The 22,947-nt window shown below is 37.7% G+C and overlaps 1 protein-coding gene across 1 annotated transcript in view; it reads left to right on the forward strand.

The window, feature by feature from the left end:
- Window positions 1-22,947, forward strand: part of TMEM135 (transmembrane protein 135) — a 158,046-nt gene that overhangs the window by 130,171 nt on the left and 4,928 nt on the right. Inside the window, exons 7-13 of the mRNA XM_053971012.1 lie at window positions 9,559-9,600; window positions 10,846-10,992; window positions 13,144-13,213; window positions 17,137-17,304; window positions 19,885-19,948; window positions 20,650-20,726; window positions 22,328-22,426. Of these exons, the coding sequence (XP_053826987.1) occupies window positions 9,559-9,600; window positions 10,846-10,992; window positions 13,144-13,213; window positions 17,137-17,304; window positions 19,885-19,948; window positions 20,650-20,726; window positions 22,328-22,426 (667 nt within the window). The remainder of the gene's footprint in view (window positions 1-9,558; window positions 9,601-10,845; window positions 10,993-13,143; window positions 13,214-17,136; window positions 17,305-19,884; window positions 19,949-20,649; window positions 20,727-22,327; window positions 22,427-22,947) is intronic.

Below are 22,947 nucleotides of genomic sequence, written 5' to 3' on the forward strand. Positions count from 1 at the left end.
TCAGTTTAAATTTACTACCTCTTGTCCTAAGACTAAATGTTTTTCTAAATAGTCCCACTCTGGTTCTCTTGTAACCCCTTTAGGTATTAGAAGGTGATATGAGGTCTCCCCGAAGTCTTCTCCAGACTGAACAACCCCAACTCTCTCAGCCTGTTTTAGCAGCCCTTGTAGCCCTTTTCTGCTCAGTATTATCTGCAGATGTAATAGGCGTGCACTTTTTCATCTGTCACCACTGTCACTACTGAAATAACTGAGTAGCAGACATCCAGAATTGGTCCTTATGGAGTACCACTTGGTCCTTCCAGTTTTTCAGGAAGCCATTGACAGCTGTTCTCTCACTACTCTTGTCTAACCAGTTTTGTATTCATTCTAGATATCTTCCGTTAGATTATGTTTCTGTGGTTGTTTTTGTAAGAAAATGTCACATGCTTTAGATCCAAAACCTGAATTAAGTCAATAGCATATGACACATATTGCTTTGCATTCCTAGTCACAAAATGTGACCCAGTATTACAAGGATTTTATTTTTTTTTTTGATAAGCGTGTATTCATTGTTAGTCATGTCCTCATGATTATCTTCCTTATGTGCTTACAGGGTCTGTTTATGTACAACCTTCCTCCTTAGGAAGCCAGTTGAATTGCAGTTTTGTCTAATTCCTCCTTTCCCAGACAGTACCATAGCTAGTGTTTAGCACTGTCTTTTCTAAAAATAACTAAACATCCCACAGTTATGTAGCTTTCTCACTATTGAGGTCACTTCGGTGGCTCACGTTCAGTCTGTACCTGGCCTTCTCTAGGAATGCCAGGAAAATTCAGATTATGCTACATACTTTGTAGCTGACAAAAGCAGATGTGGTATATTTACAAAGTGAAATAATTGTGGGAGGTTCTACTGATCTCCTAAAGCATACCAACAGCATTTAACTTCCCAGCAATAATTTCTGGTAGATTATTTTCATAAATACCATATTCTTGCTTAAAATAGTTAGCTGCAGCAAGTATTCAGTGTAGCATAATTATTTTTATTTTTCTTTGTATTTTTGAGGAAATCTTGTGTTTTATCTGGATGATTGTATACATTCTTGATATGGAGTTTATTCTTTCTTAAAAATTGTTTTTTTCAAAAAATCAAAATTGGAAGCAATTCCAGATGTTCAGAAGCCACATTTACATGATTATTAGAAGAAGAAAGAACAAGCATTGTCCATCACAGAAGTGACACATCCTGCCTCTGACTGTGACCTGTAGGCCTGGGCTTTGTGTCAGTTTACTCCAGGTCTCATGACCAGTCTCTCAAGTTGGTCTTTTTGGTTTTTTTGGTGATCCAACTTTCTATTCCAAATACTGCACCTGGATGTGCAGCACTAAAATTATGATCTAATTGGCCAGCACTGTAGTAATTTAAAATAAAACTGTTATGTTAGAGTAAAATGTGGTCTCTTGCTGAAGTATAAGCCAGCAAGGGAGTTACTTAGGAGTGAATTTCTGTGGTTGCACTGAAATTTGGTTTTCAAAATAGTGTTTTCTTGAGGCTGTGCACAAACAATTTATTCACTCTGTGGTTCTTCCAGAACAGATTTTACATTTTAATGTCATTTCAAGACTTCCTATGGTACTTATAAGCATCAGAGGCAAATACCACAGCATTCATCTTTGAGGTATGGGTGTGAACTCTAGGTCAGTGGTAAATCTGCAAGGGGCAGTCATCATCACAAAGAAATAGAAGTTGAATTTCAACAAACTTTGCAATATAGTCATTTAGTTTGTGTGTAACAACCAGCTGATGTTGTCTTAATGCTTATGGCTAAATACTTGTAACGGTCTTGATGATTTTGGCAACATTCTGCATTATACGGAATTAAAATATTTCTGAACAATAGAGTGAAGATCTCCATTCAAGTCAATGTGCTAAAAATAACTCACTGGTCTTCACTCTCTATCCTAGCTCAGCAATGGCCTGGGCACATTCAGAATGATTGCTAATTTCTTTAAAATACTTTTATAGCTTTTCATTTCATTATAATTTTATCGTGATCATATACATTATTAAATGTCAGAGATAGGATTAATAAATGTAAAAATATAAATGTGTTTTCTTTTAGTCACATTTTCCCCAGATTGAAACAAAGCAAACAGCCAAACCTTTCCCTCAAATCCAATTGCAGGATCATTTGGGAAAAATGAAATGTTGTATCCATTTCTCTTGAATGCTTGAATTAATCAATCAATGAGAGAGGTTTAGCTCTCTGAAATTTTGAATCATTTGCAAAAAGCATTAAGTATGTTTATAAAAAACAGTTCCAGCAAATTTAGCCTCTTATTTTTTCTTTTCTCTCTTTTTCTTTATTTCCATTTGCAAAGAGACATAAGAAAAAGCCAGAGGAAAATTTGGCAGTAGATAAATTTAGCACAAGTCTCCTTCTAAGATAGAATCACTGCAGGTTCCACTATTATTTAATAATGAGCAAAACCTGTTGTGGGTTTAAGGATTATTTGTTTTGTAGTCTTGTAACAGCATGTCCCTTCAGCGACTGACTCATTGTTCTAACAACGAGATGGCATCAGTGCAGCCCTGGCTCCAGAGGTGGACGTGGCTTTGTACACGTGTCGAGGTACATTTCTCTGTGTCATCATGCCTCTAGAGACAATTTGACTTCCCATCTCCATGTCTCCAGGGGTTTTTACCATTTCCTATTTTTGTTCTCTGCCTGATTTGGAGAGAATGTTTGGGTTTTGCTTTAACGTAAGGTTGCCGTATTTTGCTAAAACACTTGTAAGAAAGGTCAAAATGAATAGTGGAAAAATTACATCATTTCGCAAAATTCAGCAAATCAATTGAACTAAGCAGATAAATCCTTAACTTCAGTGTTTAGTCAGCTTTTTTAATTGCTTGGAGAGCTGTATTCAGCTCTGAAGTCCTCAGCATAGGAAAGACATGTACCTATTGGAGCAGGTTCAGAGGAGGCCATGAAGATGATCAGAGGGCTGCAACACCTTTCCTGTGACAAGCTGAGTTGGGGTTGTTCAGCCTAGAGAAGAGCAGGCTCCTGGTTAGAGCACCTTCCACTACCTAAAGGGGATTTATAAGAAAGGTGGGGACAGACTTTTTAATAGGACCTGTAGTGAGAGGGCAAGAGTTAATAATTTTAAACTAAAAGGGTAGATTTAGACTGGATATAAGAAAGAAATATTTTATTATAAGAGTGGTGAGACACTGGCAAAATTTTCCCAGGGAGATGGTAGATGTCCCATTGCTGAAAACATTCAAAGCCAGGCTGGATGGGGCTATGAGCAGCCTGATCCAGTGGAGGGTGTCCCTGCCTTTGGCAGGGGTGTTGGACTAGAGCATCTTTAAAGGTCCCTTCCCCCATACTGTTGTGTGGTTCTATGTTGGCTTCTGCTATTAGCTGTGTGAGGCAGGGGCTTTGATGAAGGATTTTGAGATGGGAACGTGACCACCTGAATGATTCAGTTGTTGCTCCTGAGCCCACAGCACAGCATTGTTGGTATAAAAAGATATGGAACATTGCATCCAGCTAAATTAACAAATTTTTTTTTTGTCGTCTACAAGATCTTTTAAGAGAAATTCCACCTACTGAAATTGCAGTTACTTGCACATTTCAGAAAGTGCTAATCTCTGAAGAAATGAGAGTGTTGTAAGTAGTAGGATAATTAACATCAGTAGAAATCTGATTTCAATTTGACAGTAACACAGAAAACATGATTAACAATCAGATGTGAAGTTGAGTGACAGCAACTTTGGTTTAGAACTCTGAATCCAGTATTGTAATTTAACTTCAATATAAATACCTTTCCTTTTAATTACAGCGTCACATTCTTCACAGAATTGCAGAATTTTTGTAATGTAATTCCCTGGATTTACATGAGTGCTTAATGGGACCATAGGTCACTGTTGACTACATGGTTTGTCATTTCCAGGCACCTTTTCTTTCCAAGTATTGGAAATCATGCATTCAAATTGGGTCAAGAAAAAAATAATGTACTTCCTCCATGGTGCCAATCTCACCCTTCTCCATGAATGTTGTCCCTATTTATGATTTCTTTGTTCATTTACTTTTTTATAAAATATGATTTTATATTCACTGCATGTAATGATTGCAAAACCATGGCTTTTTCAAAAGATCATTTTATACTTCAGGCACAGCTAAAAGAAATGCCGTGGATACATTCTTTAGTATTTTAGTTAAACACACTATTAGGTATCTGATTTGGAAGCACGTTATGAGACTTTTGACTGAATTTTGATCCTGGTTACATTTGCACATTTAAAAGTTTGAAGTATAATTTTTTATAAACTAAAAACTCCTCTGATTTCAATTGTTTTTAATGTGATTTCTGATATGTTTTCCAAAAGCTACATGTTGTCCATGGGGTAGGAGATTAGATTTTTTGCTTATAATTATACCTTATATTTTTTTCACAGTTCCGGCCTGAATAGGTAAGACCTGTGTGTAAAAATAGAAAGAAAATATATGTTTAATCTATAAAAGTAGAAATTCACAGGAGAGTCTGGGTATGAATAATTTTTTTCCTCATAAATTTACATCTGGATTTTCTCAGTGCAATTTTTCTTAAGAAAGAGAAATGAGCTTTTGAGAATAACAGAAGGACAGTTGGGGGGAAATGTGGAAGAGCAACTCAACTTGTAAGAAGAAAGGGCAAAAGAGAAGATGGAAAAAGAAGAAGAGAAATAGATACAGAAGACATCTCAGAAAAATGGCACCTGCTGCTGTTGACTTTTAACACTGGGGAGAGGATGAGGAATGAATCATTTAACATCATGGAGTCCAGTTGAAAAAGAGAAAGAGGGAGATACAGTAACTTCTCTAAGCAACTTAAAACAGAAAATGGATTATCCTCTGTAGATCAGCATAGGTCACAAAATACCCTAGATAGCCTTTAATTCCTAAAAGCAAGGGATTTAGTAGCAAGAGGTATAGCTGGCATGTCCAGACACAGTCACATTTCATCACTATGATCCTCCCTTCTCCATAAAGAAGACACTTTAACATGGAAACATGGTCCCCCTGACCAGTCTTCACAGGCAGAGGTGCTGCAGTAAAATGCTAACACATGTCCTGTGCTTGAAGTGCTTCCTTCCCATGTGGCCATAATAAGAGCTCTGCATGTAGGAGTTTCTAATTTACTCTTACCCTGAAGGATACCATAAGCACTGTGGGGATGTTGTTAAACATGGCATGTTGTTACTACTGTGAGCTGCTTTCTGCTTACCAATTCTGTGGGTAAAAAGTGACGTTCCCTCAGAAGGTTTCTTGTGCAGTGTATATTTATTGGTCACAGAGGAAATCTTGAGAAGAGCTATGACAAGACATACTAATAAAAAACCCCAAAACAGACATACTAATAAAAAAACCCCAAAATACAATTGCTGGCATCCAGGCTTGCAGTTCAGTGTGGGAAATTCTTCCCGCAGGATGGAGGGAGAGTACAGTTAACTCATGTACAGCACCTCTTTACATATACAAACATAATTACAGTTAGTTCATGTCTTGTTGGAAATATAGTTTGTATCAAGTCTTGGCTCTATTCCACTTTTGCTGTTTCCTTTATGAAAAAATAAATGTGTGTGGCCGTAAGTTAAATTTATCTTATAAATATGCACGATTAAAATCAACCATATTTGCTCATGTGCCAGAATAGTCCCAGCAGGGGAATTTTGAGAACCCAAATTTATTGCCTTGGCTCCTTGATTCTTCTGCTCCTTTGGCTCCAACCAGGGCTATGGCCAAACACAAGCTGGAACAGAGTAGAGCATTTCTGCTGTGTGATCTGGTACATGGTACCAGCAGGGACAGCTGGCAAAGTCACTGGCACTCTTGGCTTTGTACCAGGGACAATCCCCATCTGATGGGAAAATGCAGCCAAATTATGCACCATTTAAATTACTGCTTGCTGGGCAATAAACAGTGTTGACCTCTTGAAAAATGGGATTTGGTCCCTGGGACATTCAGGGTGGTGGGAAACATAGAGCAGTAGAATGTTCTGCTTTGGAAAGAACCTTAATGACTGTCATGGGCTGGGACACCTTCTACTAGAAGAGGTTGTTCAAAGACCCATCCAAGCTGGCCTTGAATGCTGCCAGGGATGGGGCATCCACAGCTTCTCTGGGCAACCTGTGCCTCATCACTCTCACAGTGAAGAGTTTCTTCCTAATATCTAATCTAAATCTGCCTTCTCAGTTTGAAGCCTGTCCTCCTTGTCCTATCACTACATGCCCTCGCAGAAGGGTAGGTGAGCTACACCAAGTTCCTCTGATGCCATACAACTCTGTTATCCCAGGCTTTGCAAGTTGCGTAGTACCCTAAAAAACCCCCTTACAATTCACTGTTTCAGATTTTTCCCCTCTCAGGGGTGTCTGCCGTGCTGGGCACATGTAATGCATTGTACTAGGTTCATTTGAAGCTTGAGTAGCTTGTGGGGGTCAGCAGCAGAGTGCAGGCTTTTTCACCCCTTGAGCAATGAAGCATTGAGTAAAAGTTATTATAACCAATTAGTGGTGGCATTACTATTACCAATTAGTGGCTGTATGAAGCAAATCATTACTCTTAGTTCAGTTATTAGCAGCCAGATGTTCATGAAAAGTGCCATGTGCAGCCAGTGTTGTACCTCAGCAGTCACTGTTGAGTCCAGTCACTGAATTTGTGATGTCTCTGCAAGGGGGTTGTCACAACACACCTCCCCACCCACCCACCCCCCAAAAAAAAAAGTATTTGAAGTCAGTGTGTAGGGCTTTTTTGGTTGCTGCCAGTGTTGTGTACCTAGTGAGTGAATAAAAAACATCACTTCAATCTCTAGACCAGCATTCTGAAACCTTAAATATAGTGAATTCATGATCCATGATGTAAAGCAAAATACTAGAATTACAATTTTGTTGTTGGTTGCCTCTTCATTTGAAAGAGTAAAATGGCTATGCCAGAGAAGGGGAATTGCAGTACAAATTATTCTTGACTGCAAGTATTTTTTCTCTAGGGCTCCTGTTTATAAAACCCTCAATAAACACTATTTCCACAGACCCATTAGTTTTGCACAATGGTTTCACAGAAGACAATTTAGACAGCAAGCAACAATAATTAAATTTTATTTAAGAGCTTGCACTTTTTTACTTTGTTAAAATTAAATAGGAAATTAAGGGGGGGAAATTTTAATTGTGTCTTCAGTGTCACTTCCTTACTGAACTACATATTTAACTTGGATGTATTTTTCAGGGAGATTCATAGCTGTAGCTCCAAATACACAGAACAACTAAAAAAAATAAGAAAAGTAAGCATAACTAATAAAATTCCAAAACACTAAATACTTTCTGTATAGAATTGAATTTTTTTGTGTAATTAGAATAGGCATTAGAAATATTTTTTGTTTCTTGGAGGAAAGAAGTGGGGGGTTGGAGTACTGTTTTCTTTTTTGGTGATTCAGGTGTCTTCTGATTTTCAATATTAGTGAAGAAAGGATTTGAGGTCAGTTTAAAGGAAATGAATTGTAGGTTAGCATCCATCAGGGTGCTTCAAGCACAGCTGGGCAGGGACATCTGGTGGTGCAGTAAAGGAATCATTGAACACTTGCAACTGGAAGTGCAATTGCATTGGAATGATTAAGGAGAAAACATAATTATGGTCATACTGTGATTACTTTTCTGTTCTGATATTATTCTAGAAACACGTACATGTTTAGATTGCAGTTTGTGTATGGTTTTAATTTGCTGGAAAAGTAGAAACTAAAGCCCTATTCATGAGCTGGCAGCTTGCAGGCGTAATGTGTTGGACACCCTTCACTCAAAAGGCATTTAACCTACAGTCATCTGGAGGTTTAAAATCCAACTTAGGAAACTGGACTGTGGTAGTGTGGATGGAGTGGGGTGTATGTTAAACCTGTGCATTTGGACTCTGGACTTCTGCCAGTGATTCACTGTGATCTCTGGACTAAGCTGATTTGAGTTGTTTCAGTCCATAATTTTTGTTTTCAACCCATCTTTGAGTCCATCGTTCTGTAAAAGTGCTGTGATAGTGTTTCAGCTTCTGAATTGTATGTATGGGTAAAGAATCATAAATAAAATTACTGCATATCTTTGGTTTCAAAGTTCTATGTTACTTAAAGATACAATGAGCAATTTTATTTTTACATATTTACCTTAAACCCCTATACGTCATAAATATGTGACCAATATTTTAACTGCAGTCGTTTTAAAAGACAAGCTCATTGCAATAATTTTTTTGGTGCTGTGTGTAACTGTGCACATGCTGACAATACCAAGTCCTTGGAAACATATGTGTTGAAGGTCGTAACCTTGGGAAGAATTTCTCTGGAGTGTTTAGTGCTGTGATGTCTTACCAGCTCTGCACCAGGCACTCCCCTGCCAGGACAAAGCAAGACATTCTTCATTTGTGAACATCTTTGATCTTGATATGTTTTTCCTGCTCTTTGTGTGTATCTAGCCATTGGTAGTACATGTTGACCATGCAGGGGGCCTTCTGGGAGATGGTGTTGCCTGCTCTCGAAGGATGTGGGCACAGCACTTCCAGGGACAATGTGCTCTCTGCAGGTGGAAGGCAAAGGGTTGTCGTCAGCTGCTTCTGTTTACAAAGCTTTTGCGACTGCTGTCCTGCCTTCCTTTGGAGTAGGTGTGCTCTTGTAGTGGTGGCGTTGATAAGTTACTGGTTTGTGTATTGTGTCAGGAATGCATTTTTACCATCATGTATTCCCCATACAATTCTACCACAAAAAAAAAGGGGAGAAAAGACAAATACCTCCTCTCTCCTGTGCTATCAACGTGATTTTTCAGGAGGAATCAGTAGCAGCTGCAAGCTTCAGCTCTTTTCATTGTATCCTGGACAGAAAAAAAGTCAAAAACCCAAATCTTCATAGCCAAATATGGGCTCCTTGCTGTGGTCATGCTTCACAAAAGGAGCCCTAGAGTTGGTAAGAACAGATATATATTATATATATACATACTGTCAAGCTCAGAATCAGGGCAACCACTCACTGTATAATTGAAAAACTGGGACTTTCAGATTAAGAGCCTTTTTAAAGTAAGAAGCTGGAGAGATCAGCACTTAGCAAAGTACAACAATTTATCTCAAAATCAGAGACACTATTCCCTGCAGCTTTTCACAAGAAGGATGGGTGTTTCATTGAGATCCAACTCTCCTTTCTCTCCTTGCAGTAAAAACTTCTGTTTTGTTCAACTCTTCATGACTACTTGTCCATAAAGCAGCAGTTGTTTGTTACCTCACATTGTTGTCCTAGTGGTTCTGTTACCATCCTTTAAAAATTTCTCCACTCTTGGTTTGGAGAAAAAAGAGAAGCACTGGCATTTGATGCTGTGTCCTTTGTTTCAGAGATGTCCCAAGGCTGTGGTGACAAATGGGAATCGAGCATAACCACAGAGCTGTTGGAAATGTGCTGTTTTTTGTTAATGAAAAGCTGGTGTTCCTCCACAGCCCTTCTATGCCATATTTAATCTGTAACACTTTATATTGCCAGCAGCCCATTACAGAGAAATCTTTTGGTTTTGTCTTTCAGGTGCAAAGATGGCTTGAAAGGATTTACATACTCTGCGCTGAAGTAAGTAAAGTTTCTGTGACTATGTAAGACAAGATTTTGAGGAATCATGCACAGTGGCAGCTGCATTATAAGAAAAGATTATTCCTAAGAAAAATCATGTTGCTCTAAAATTAAACTTTTGGGTATACAACATATTTTGAAGAAGGCATAATCATAGAATCATTTGGGTTGGAAAAGACTTCTAAGATCATCCAGTCCAACCTTTAATCCAACACTGCCAGGTCCACAACTAAACCATGCTTCCGAGTGCCACATCAACATGTCTTTTAAATACTTCCAGGGAGGGTGATTCCACCACTTCCTGGGCAGCCTGTTCCAATGCTTGACAATCGTTTCAGTGAAGAAATTTTTCTAATATCCAGTCTAAACCTCCTCTGGTGCAGCTTGAGGCAGTTTCCTCTTTGTGTGTTAGCAAGAGAGAATTCCCTTCATATTTGGGACTGCTATTAAAGGAAAGTCAGACATACGATTGCATGTTTTTGAAGGAGCACTTACCTTTTGTCTTTCTAAAACTGGGTTTCATGATAACCCATGTTTTCCTGGAAGCAAATGGCTGCTGTGTTTTTAGCTGGATCTTATTTGCTGCATTTCAGAATGACAAAATTTTTATATCTTCTTTATCCTTGGCAAGACTGCCAAGGTACAGTGTAACTGGGATTATAGTTCATGGTGTTAGTAAACATCTTGCCATTGTGTCCTCCCTTGCTCTTGATACACAGTAATTCTACATCTAAGATGAGCAAATATATTGACAATATCAACTTCTGGATGAAGAAAGAAGGCTGAAGATGAGGCCAAGCAAAACAAAGTTGATGCTTTCAGCAGCAGCAAAAACATTTTGAAGATTCTGCAAAATATATGTTTTATAAAAATATTGTAGTAATTATCAACCTTTATGTAACCCCATTTTGCTGGAGAGAATTGAGATATTTCAAGTGCCTTTTTATATTCTTGGTGTTCTTCCTTTCTCTGAGAGGTGGACTTACCTATTAATGTTTTTGGTTTCAGTTTTAAAAAATTCCCAGCATCAATTGTATCCTCTAGCTGAAGTATATCTTTAAATACATGTCAATGGAGTGATCTTCTCTAAAGACATATGAGGTTTGGTAGCTGTATAAGATGAGTTTTTAGAGGCCTAGGAGTAACTTCAATCTGGTCTAAGACTTAGAGGTTTATACAGGACTTCATGTATTTCTTTGAGTTACTTATGTAGTTGCTTTTTTCTGTTTTGCTTTTTTCTTTCAGGTTCATTGTAGGGAAAGAAGAAATCCCCACCCATTCTTTTTCACCTGAAGCAGCATTTTCAAAAACAGATAGAAAAATCAAGCATAGTGAAAAAGTATCACAGCCAATGAACATACTGGCACTAACAAAAAAGCTCATGGACAAAGTGTGAGTAAAAAAACCCAAAAGAAAAACAAAAAAAAATGAATAATTTTTATAGAGCACTTTAATGTCTGTTATGTTGTATTTGACAATGTTTTGTAATACTTCTGCTTTGCATTTCAGTGTTTTTCTATTTCATTTTACTACGTAGTTAATAGCGGCAGATGATGAACTCTAGTGAAAGCAAAACTTGCAGACCTGTATGTCATAGCTATGACTTACAACAGGCAGTTGTCCAACAAAGGAGAGCAAATTCAGTCCATGATGAGTGCAGGATGGTGGCTGCTTTTTCTGCAGTTTTCAGCAAAACCAGTTCATGGCATAGTTCTGCTGGAACTAGTGGTACTATTAAGGAGAAAAATTGCACAGCAGCAGACCTTACTTTTGTCACCATAAGTGACCATAACATCTTTTGGGGGACCTACATCCCTGTATTGCATAAAGGAGAACTACCTAAAAGGAGGATTGATGGCATGTGGGTTCCTCTGCTGTCTGGAGATAGGAAATTGCAAAGCAAAGAGTGAGTCTAAAACTGTTTTGCAGGAGGTCAGATCTAGACATCTGAAGTTAGGCAAGGTGGATGTCCTCCTATCTACAGGATCCAATTCATTGTCTTTTAGTATAAGCTTAAAGAAGTGAGAGCAGTGAGTTTTCAGTCTTATATGATCAGATGACTTACTTCTGCTATGACTGATTCCTCTGCTTCAGGCATGTTGGATACTACAAGGAGTCATTCATTTACAGAGAAGATGGAGTGAAAAATGGGTTAGGGGTGTGTTCACATGACACCTATGAATCTTCACTTCCACCAACCTCTTCAAGAGCAGTTTTATGACTAAATCTCTACCAGCTGTCATGCAGAAGAGAGTCTTCCAAGTGCATTGTGTACTCAAAGTAGTGGCTTATTTTACTTGCTCAGATGATGAACAATGATGAAGCGATCCCCATCACATGGTGACTTCCTATGATTTGCTGTGGGTTTTAGTTGAAAAATATAAGGGAAGCCATCGGTGGTTTTTCAGACATGACTGTATTAGACAGCAAAAGACCTACAAGGAAAAGACACCTCCAGCCATAAACAAATGCTTTTACCTGAATTGCTTATGCCTGTTTTGTCTTAAATACCTGTTATTCAGTTTGCTAGAGATAGTTCATTGCTCTTCTGTTGTTGGTTAAATGCAAGGATTGAAGATGGAGAACTTTTTTTTTAAGGTTTTGAAACTCCCAACTCACACATTCAGCAAACTTTCAATATGAAGTTTTTATGCTCCCACTGGTTTCTCTTCCATATGGTTCTTTTCAATATAATTGAGTCTAAATGCCTGTAACCTGAGCACATTCTCATTACAATTTTGCTACATAAACTGACCTCACAGATGATTTATGGCCATTAGACTTTATAGTACGCGATTCAAAACTTCCAAGATATTTGACATAGTTTATAAATTGTGTAATTTATTTTACATTAAATCTTAAATACTTGGATATAGCAAAATATAATGTTCAGACCCAGTATGACATGACTTATTTTAATTCTGCATAGAGCAGGGCTAGAAACTGTACAATCCACACATTCCACCAGCCCAAGCCAGTCTATTTCAAATGCTTAAGGTCAAATTCTCAGTCCAAAGGAAGAGCTACATAAAAATCTACGCTACAGAAGAAATAGCCCAAAAGTGAGATGCTTGCAATTGAGAGAAGTCTCACAGGGTGTGCATTTGTATGATCTACATTGCCCTTCAGTGACCCTTACAGTGGTGTGAAAGATGAAAGGACACAGGTAACAGATGCTTGTTCAAATATCCTTCCAGAACCATGGAGCAGAGACAAACCAGGAGAGGTCACATCACTTCTTGTTGACCACAGCAGAAAATTTGTTCTTTAATTTAGCATTTTATGTGTAGCATGGCAAGAGGTTGGATCCAAATAAATGTGCAGACACTTTTTTCTTGGTGTACAACTAAAGTATTGTTAGTTTTTATTGTCCTTTTATGGCATCATAAAAGTTCACGGTGCCCTTCAGTGGGTAATGGGGAGAATGAGTGTTGGGCAAATAGCACTTTATGTATTTTTGGGCAAGAAAAATTTATGAAGTCTCCTGTCGCTGACGCTGAAAACAGCTACAAGTTAATACGTGTTTCATTATGCTTTTTGCAGGTGCAAACATGGCCCAAGGCATAGATGCTGTAAACACTATGGAGATAATTGCATCTCATACTGTATTAAAGTAAGTGCAAAAAAAGTTGGATTGACAAACTCTGGCAAAGAGGGGGTGAAAGTCTGTAGTCAGGAAAAGCATATGCTTAGGAAGTAAGAAATGAGCCTATTACTCATTCTTCTTCTATTGACAATGTGACAAGCCAGAAAACAGATTTTCTCAATTTAGGATGGGGTGGTGGTGGGGTTAAAGTTCTCTGTCTTTCAGATTAGCTGTAGTGAATGAGTAACATAAAATGTGTGGGAAAAAATGCCTAGCAAGCAAGGAACTTGTTTAACTATGTGATGCACTTCACGGCTGAGCCCACTTGTGACTCCCCCCTAAATAAAGCACCTGGAATGTGCTGCTGTGGCAGGCAGCCGTGGTTCCCATGCAGCTGCACAGCTCTGGAACGTCGCTGCTGGGCACTGGGTGCACTCCTCCAGTCGTTTATTTTAAGAGCTCGGGGTAATGAGAGATTGGTCACAGTTGCTACGCCCAGGAAGAGCTGTTTATCTCTGGTGGTATAATTCATCCTCCATTATTAATGTGATCAGTGCAGTTTTTTTTCAGAGAATTACTGTGCAGAAATTTGTGTTGGCTGGCATTGGGTTGGCACAGGTGGTACCACCTGCTATGCCTGTTTTGGGAGTTGGTAAGGCTCCAGAAGATCCCAATCCCTTAACAGTTGACCTGTTTTTATATATGGAGCAACAAAAATGTATTTGAGTATCTTCAGATGTTTTTAATTTATATTAATTTCAAAAATAACTTTTTAAAATGTTAAAGGAACCTGAGGATGGGGAGGGGAAGAAGGTGGATATTCAGAAATACACATCCTTTTCACTTATTGATTCAGCATCATTTTGTTTTGTTTTATATATCCTTAAATGGAATGAGGGGAGGAAAAAACCTAACTGATAATAAAGCTGAATAAAGATTTGGCCTGACAAAAAGTAAATTTTAAAAAAGAAATTTTTATAAGGCCATTCTCTCTTTTGAGAAGGCAGTTGTGCATTTGAGATATATTTCGTTCTTGGACCTGTCCTCTGCAGTATTTTGGTGTATATTATTCTTGACTACAATAATCTAGTGAGGAAGATATTGCTGAAGTGGCAGTCAGATCCTATAATTTCCTGTTTGTTCTGTGACTTTTTATTTAAATTAGAAGATGAGTGAAAAAAATTATTTTTATGTATTTATATTTTTAAAGATCCAAAATTCTCAAAGGTCAGTTCTATGACTGTTCCTGGAGTTGATCAGTAACAACTGTCAGCTGACATGATTTGAGCATGTTTTTACAATTCCTTTTCTGTAATGGAGCTTTCAAATCTGATAACGATGTGATGAGCTGCTTATTGCCAAAACTTCCCCTCCGTGCTGCTTTCCCTTACCCTTGAACAGCTTTTCTTCTCATTAATACATCTGTGCTTTAACTGCCATTTGCATGCTCTTCTTCTCCTGCTTCACATTTAAATGCACATTAACTCGTTGACAGCATCATGGCTTTTACATAGCAATTCAGTAGTGCCATACCACCTGAGTTCATTGACTTCCCTTCAGACTTTAAATACTTGATATTCTTTGTTCTTGTAAATGTCTGAAAAGAGCTGTGACAGAAGCAATGGAACAATATTTTTCCTCTTCAGGATTCCACTTGTTTACAGTGAGGAGCCATTAGGCAGCAGTAGAAGTCCAGTTGTCTGTTTCTTCTGCTGGTGCTGCAGACAGGACCAGATAACTCTCCAAATGTACTGGTGACTAGGGTGACCTCAAAGAAGGTCGTAGGATCATACAATGATTTGAGTTGGAAGGGACCTTAAAGACTATCTCGTTCCAGCCCGCCTGCCATGGGCAGGGACACCTTCCACTAGAGCAGGTTACTCAGAGCCTCATCCAACCTGACCTTGAGCAGTTCCAGGAATGGGGTATCCATGACTTCTCTGATATTATTTTCTCATGATTGTAGTCTCAAAGGTCTGTCTCTTGAAGGAATGTGAGCTACTATATACCCAGAATAAATATTAAATATCTTAATTAATTTATTTTAACCATCTTAATGAATTCCTAATATATTGCAACAGGTTGATTGAGTTTTTGGTGTGTTTCTGAACTCTGTGTGCACATGTGCTTTTCTGAATTTGAGTTCTAGCAAATATCTTGAATGTATTATTAAGAAATTTGTTTCTCAAAAGCAGAAAGAAAAGTTTATTCAACAAATTCTGGAGACATGTCATTACACTGTTCTACTACTTCTGGCTGATATGAGCTCCAACATAAAGTCTCTGTGGAGAAATGGCTCTCAGCAGAGTTTTCTGTGCTCAGTTGTGTTTATTACAGTGTCCCGCATATGCTCTGCTGTGTACTACATCCATTCTTATTGGAGGTCTTTTTATGGAAGATAAAAGTTACAGTACTGTACATGGATTATAAGATATAATGCTTCTTGTGACTGTGAAGAAACACCTGTAGGTGTAATAGGATTTCACCTGGTTGAAGTAATGAGCTAAATGGAGAGATTTCGCACAATACTTGGTATTTCATGCACATTAACACTAAACCTCAGTCCTGTGGTTCAGCACTTCTAATTTGGCTACTAATAGGAATAAAATCAGGGATGTGTTTTGAATGTTTCCAGTTGTAATTTAGATGTTTCCTCACCCCACTGAAGTCACCTTTCCTTTGTAAAAACTTCAAACACACCATTCTGTTGTTTCTTGTTTTGGACTTTGTTCATCACTGCTGGGTTTAGGATCTTTCTTCTTTTTATTAATAATGGCATGAAGGAATGGATTTTTTTCAATCAAAATGCTGTTGTATCATTGGATGATTTATTTTCTTCTACTTGATTCTCATAAACCACTTCTTGAGTAGCAGGAAGAGTAATTGCTTCAGGAAGAGTTTATTACTGGATGTTTAACCACAATAAAATTTTATGAGCTTTATGATGCATTATAAAGTTCTTTAGGAGGCAAAAATTGTGTGAGTTTCTGAGTCTGAAAGGTTGCTCAGTCAAACCCTCTGCAAGATTTCCTTGTCATTGGAATTGTGTCCCTGTAATTGAATAAGGTGCCTGCCTTATTTGCAGGTGAGTGCAGAAGTAGTTTTCACATAAATAATCTTCCAAACAAAAACTGGGTAAAATTTATTCAGAATTATTAAAAAAGGTTCACCTTAGGGTAAGAATAATGGTAGGAAGCATTGGAAGAAGTTAGAAGAAAATGGGGAGAATAATTTGGAAAAAAAAAAGTGAATGTGGTTTTTTGTCAAGATAAAAAAAAAAAAAACAACAGATCCCTATCCCAGGTGGAATAGTAAGTAAATTCTTTGGAACCAATTTTATCTCTTCTGAGTAGTTCTGCACATGAAGTCCCTTCCAGTTTCTCCCTTTCCCTTGCTGAAGGCATACCACAACCCCATGTTTGGCTGAGGATAAGTCCGTGAGCATGTGCCAAGCCACCAGGGTTAACTTCTAATTCTCACACTTTCTGAAATTTATTTTTGGTGGACTTTTTCCTCCTTACTGTTTTTTCCAGACATTTGAGTACAGAAGTGTTCTTTTTTTTCCACCGCATTGCTTTCCTCATAAACCCATTTGTGGTTAAAAGCTGGTCAGTGACCTAGAAATGAAGTCATCAGGATTATTTCAAAGGACAGAATTTTGGAGTAGAATAGAAGACTCTCCCTTGAGACCTTTCAGAAATTCATAGAAATTAAAGAAGAGTCAATTGTCTGTGATTTTACTGCTTTTGCTATTTTACAGGGTAACTGGGAAAAAGAAAACTCTTGAGTTAGAAGGTGGGGACAGGATACATTTATTGATTTTACATATTACCTTCAGAGTGGATTTTAAACTATTTGATGTCAAAAATAAAACCTCCTGTAGAAGCTTTTACTATTCCTTTTTCAGAATTTGTGGTTTCTTACCACAAGTCTCTATTTCTTTTCTCTAGGGCTTCATTAGAATGTTTAGCATTGGTTACCTGATCCAGTGTTGCCTTCGGATTCCTTCCACCTTCCGGCATCTGCTTACACAGCCATCACGGCTACTTTCCCTCTTCTACAACAAGGAAAATTTCCAGCTTGGAGCTTTTCTGGGATCTTTTGTCAGTATATACAAAGTAAGTTTATAACATACAGAAATGACAAATGCTCTGGTTTTTATTTCACTTTTCAGAGTACCACAAAGAGCTAAAAAGTCAAGCTGCTTAATAGTACTGGTACTTTTTCCTACAGCATGTTACTGACAAATTTTACACTATTGCAGTAATCAAATTGTAAGCAGAAAGCTATTCTTCCATTCTGTGTGTTTTTTCTGTAATTTGTAAATAAACCTGGTGGATTTTGCAGCTTGTTTCCAAGATCAGGAGATAGAGAGTACTTCAGAGAAAGTGAATTCAGATTTCAGAGGGATTTGCTGCTACACAAAAGGATTTTCATGCAGGCACAAGTAGTGACTGCAGTAGTGTCTGTGTTGCCAGAGAGAAGCCATGTGCAGATTTTGTTGGGTCACATATCTGCAATTCTTGCTTGACACTAAATAGCAGGAGACTGCAGAGCATACAGTGTGTAGCTGAGGAGACATTGCACTTACTGCTTAGAAGTCTGTCCTTTCTACCCCATTATAAGATGACAGATTGTGAACTGATATGCATTCATTCATACAGCATGGTTGGAATTAATCAAATTATGTTTATTTATGCCAAAAGAGAATGTGGCGAAGCCCCCGCCCTAATGCAGAATATATTGCACAGTGCAGTGCTGAAGTGTCTTTTGCACTTCGTATTCTTAATCACATGGCATTTTTCAACTTCCACTTTATTTCCTCTGCAAATTCAAGATCATGCTGTATTATTTGGGGTAAATATTATTTAATGAAAAATAAAAAAGGAGGTCTTACACATAAGCAAAACTTGATTGGTAATTAAATTGAGAGACAAAAATTTGTAGGTTACAGAGTCTAAAATTTTTGATAGCAAAGTGCAGATGAGCTGTTCAGAGTTTGCTTGAAATTTAAATTTTTGCTTAAACTTTAAGAAAAAAGCTTTCAGAGAAGAAAAGCATTTAAATTGCAAAAGCTAAAATGATTTTGTTGTGTTTAAAAGCTTCAATTGAGAGGTGCAATTCAGCTCAGTGGATACTCATTTTATGAGGGTGACATATTCTGACCTTTATTTGCTATTTTTTAAGTCTGTACTCAGCACTGGTGAGGTCACACCTCGAGTGCTGTGTCCAGTTCTGTCCCCCTCACTACAAGAAGGACATTGAGGGGCTGAAGCGTGTCCAGAGAAGGGCAGTGGAGCTGGAGAAAGCTCTGGAGCACAAGTCTTATGAGGAGTAGCTGAGGGAGCTGAAGGTGTTTATCCTGGAGAAAAGGAAGCTCAGGGTGACCTTATCACTCTCTACAACTGTCTGAAAGGAGAACACAGCCAGGTGTAGGTCAGTCTCTTCTCCCAAGTGGCAAGGGACAGGACAAAAAGAATTGGCCTCAAGTTGCCCAGGGGAGGTTTAGATTGGATAGTAGGAAATCCTCCTTCACTTAAAGGCTTTCAGGCACTGCAACAGGATGTCCAGGGAAGTGGTGGAATTGCCATCTCTGGAAGTGTTCAAAAGGTGTGTGGATGTGGCACTTGCGATGTGGTTTACTGGTGGGCTTGGTGGATGCTAGGTTAACAGTTGGATTTGATCTTAAATGTCCTTTCCAGCTAAATGATCCTCCAATTCTATATGTTATTGTTTGCATTTCATAACTTATACAAATTTGGGTTGCATTATATTTTTCTTCCAGTCTAAGTAGCATGTAGGGCAGCAAAGATTCTAGTCACTCAAAGAAATTGGACCAAGGCAAAAAAAAATTAAATGCTTGGTGCATTTTGAATCCAAGGGATATGCAGTTCTATTTTTTTAGATTAATGTGTTTTCCTAGTTCCAGAATTTATTGGATGCATGAAAAAATCTTTGGAGGTTTGGTATGTAGTTGAAAAAAACTTTTATTATGGGAAAGAGTCTAGACAGGTACAGCAAATGAGGATGACATGAATTCAAGAATAGCTTTGGTATTAGATTGGAATTCAAATTAGATTAATCTGCTTTCCAATTTTGAAAGAAATGGCAGCAGTAAATTTAAGACACTGAAGTGTTATGGGTCCTATGTCCAACTCTCTGGACTTTAGTATCACCAGTGCTTTTAAAAAGCTTGTTCTTTAGTTGTGTTGATTTCTTGTTTTTTGTTGATGTAATTTAGTGTTTCTTAATGTGGTAAAGATTACCCAATCAGACATAATGTGTCTCAATAATGAAAGTTTCTACAGCTTAAGAATGTGATTTTACATTTCCCTTACAAGACTGTTACAATGGGAAAGTTTGCGTGCTCACTTATCAATTAAATTGCTTTTTATTGTAACAAAATTACCAAGTAGAAGAATGCATTATCCCTGGCAGTGTTCAAGGCCAGGCTGGATGGGGCTCTGAGCAACCTGGTGTAGTGGAAGGTGTCCCTGCCCATGGCAGGGGAGACAGAACGAGATGATCTTTAAGGTCCCTTCCAACCCAGACCATTTTAAGATTCTGTGATTATGGGTGTTATCACACTACACTCTTAATTCATACTGTGTGCTATATTACTAGCTTAAAAGGAATACCTCCAGTCTATGTGTTATAAGAAATAAGTAGGGCTAAACCTGCATTCTGTTCACCTCCAGGGTACAAGCTGCTTCCTGCGCTGGGTCCGAAACCTAGATGATGAGCTTCATGCACTTGTAGCTGGTGAGTCCGTGGAAAGTTTGTGTTGTGTGTGTTGAGACTCTGCAAGTATTCCTCTGTCTGTCCTCCCATTCTATTTTCAGACTTCTGTGATGAAAATAGGACTTTGTTCCTATTCCTGTGTACATCAAGGTTGTGTCAAAGTGACAGTGATGTTTCAAGTAGTGTCACAGAAAGAATTGCAATTAAAATTGTAAGGCAAATTCAGTCAAATGTGGAGTTTATGGTCAGCTCCAAGGACAGTATATTACTGTGTGCATAAATATAAACTTGTCCTTTAATTTGCAGCTGTAGAGATGTGAGATGAAAATACTCACCCTTCCATATGTGACAGAATACACATTGACCTCCACTGGGTCCAAAGAAAGATGCTTTTACCATGAAATTCATGTGGTGGTGAGGCCCTTCCCTCATGTGCATCTGTCACATGTTGGAACCACAGACATCTCTCATCCCACAAAAAACAGAGAAATTTGATAGTGTGCTCCTGAGCACTGAAGTGCAGATTTGTTTCAGCTTTCTGAGACTTTCTCTTTTTTGTGATACAAACTATATTTGGATGGGCAGCAAAAGAACATCACTGAACTGTGCTGTCTGTAGCAGCAGAAATAAATAGTCCTGTGCAGTGTTTGTTGGGCTGACACACAGCAGAGACCTTAACAATGCAAATCACAACCTTAACAATGCTTTTCTAATTGTTACAGGGTGTCTAGCAGGAATTTCTATGATGTTTTACAAAAGTACAACTATCTCTATGTATCTGGTGTCTAAATTAGTAGAGGTAAGTTATTACACTCCTAAAAGAGGTCTTAATTTCATCTATTTTTTCAAGGCACAAGAAAAGAAAATGGACGTCAGGGGTTTTGTTAGGCAATTCCAGTAAAATACAAAGGTGTATGGTGATGGTGTTTCAATACATGAGTGGCAAGAGGCAATGTTGCCATGTGGTCTCATTTCTTTCTTACTTTATTTTCTTTGACTAATTTTAAATGTCCTTTATCCATTAGTCTTCATGTATATTCTCCATGATTTTTTTAATCTCCTCACAACCCTTTGCTTTGTAATTTTTGCAGATTTCTTACATCAGAAAGTTCCAAGAATGTCTATTCTGCCAGAAACATAAATCAGACCTAGTCCTTAATTGCAGATTTCTTGCCAAAAGCTACAGCTTAACTTCCTGCCTTTGTTTCCTAATTTTGGCATTCAACAGTCTATGATAACTCAAAATAGCTTAGCTTTTAGTCTATAGCTGAAGTTGTTTGTCAGTGTACTACAGCTGATTGAATTCCCAGCTTTGGAATGAACTTTGTTCTAATTACTATTCTTCAAGCTTGAATTATTTCCCTGAACTTGTTAAAAGTAGGAGCCCAGGAAAAAAAGTAGTTACAGAGTTTGGGTATGTTGATTATACTTTTCTAACCAGCATTTGATTTCTTACTGTGATTTTTCCAGAAATTTGAGACTTAGTCATGGTTAATTCCCCAACACCACTGGAATGAGTTGATAAGGTTCTCTCACTATGCATCATACCTGAATCATGTATTTCTCCTACAGAACTTGAAGGCCTTTTTCTCTAGTGATATTTATCCACCTCCATTACCAGAGCAGAATTCATTTTAAAGAACATAAAAAGAAGGAACTATTTTTTTTTATTATACATAAAATAAAACATAAAAAGGGAAGATACTCTCTGTTCCTCCTCCTGGTTATCCCAGACCAAGCTCTGAAGGCAGTTCACATATTGGTCATATAAAGGCAAATCTGAGTTATCCATAATGACTTCTAGAACTCCAGTTATAAAAAACTAGTATTATCTTCTATTGCTGATGGTTTTCTCTGGACTTTGACACATCTTGGCTTTGGTGAAATAAGAAAAGTGCTGTGTGTTCCTTCTTTTCTTTTTTTCTTTTTTTTTTTTTTTTACTACTTTTATCATCTTACGCAAGCCAAGGGTAACTGACCAAAGAGGCGTGTGCTGCTTTGCAAGGTCAGGCTGTGCTCAGGAAAATAAACTGTACATGTTTTCTCAGAAAGTAAAGTATGTGATTTCAAGCTGTTTAAGAACAGTGAATATTCACTTTGTTGGAATAGGTATTGCATTGTTCTTTTGCTTTTGTAAAATGAAGAATTTAACAGAGCAAACTTTCCCCTTTTTATCTTTAGGTTCTGTAACACCCAAGCTATTAATGCACACCTGTTCTGTGCATTAGTAGCTTCTTATTAGGTTGATCTTATGCAACTTTTATAATCTCTTTTAATCAACATCACATTTGTGGGCATATAAAAAATATAAAGTTGACGTGGTTTTTTTAAAAGGTAAAATAAAAAAGTAAAAAGATACTTTGATTTTGTTGCAGTCAACATTTTTGTTTATTTTTATAGACTATATACTTCAAAGGCATTGAAGCAGGGAAGGTTCCCTATTTTCCTCATGCAGACAGCATCATCTATGCCATTTCTACATCGATATGCTTTCAGGCAGTAAGTATGCTCTCTAACAGAACATGAAGTTCTTTAAATCAAATACTGAATGAAAAGAGGAGCACAGGGAGTTAGTTCTATAGAAAAGATGGTGAGATGTAGTGATTCACAGCATCTTGCTCCTGCATTCTGGTTTTGAGTGTCTTTGTGGGAAGGTCATTTCTAGGACTCAGTTTCTCCTGTGCTTTTAGCTGAATACATTATACAAAGCATTGAATTCTTTGGAAAGAATCTTAAAATGCACTCACCCAGAAAATGAACATTAATGTATGAACTTCTGTGAGCATTTGAAAGGACAGTTTTTCAAGGAGGGAAACAGTATAATACAATATTTTATGTTTTTTTAAATCAACTGAAAGTTTCCACTGACTTAAATTAATATTGCCTAATTGGAAAAAATCTGCAAAAAATAGTAAAAGCCCTAAAGTGTAACATTTGACACAAGCTGTAGGTACCATCTTTTGCACTTCTCAAGTTAGCTACATGCCTTTACCCTCAGTCCTTTAATTGTCCGCATCAGC

Source organism: Vidua macroura, chromosome 2 (genome assembly GCF_024509145.1).
Source record: "Vidua macroura isolate BioBank_ID:100142 chromosome 2, ASM2450914v1, whole genome shotgun sequence".
Classification (NCBI taxonomy): Eukaryota; Metazoa; Chordata; class Aves; order Passeriformes; family Viduidae; genus Vidua; species Vidua macroura.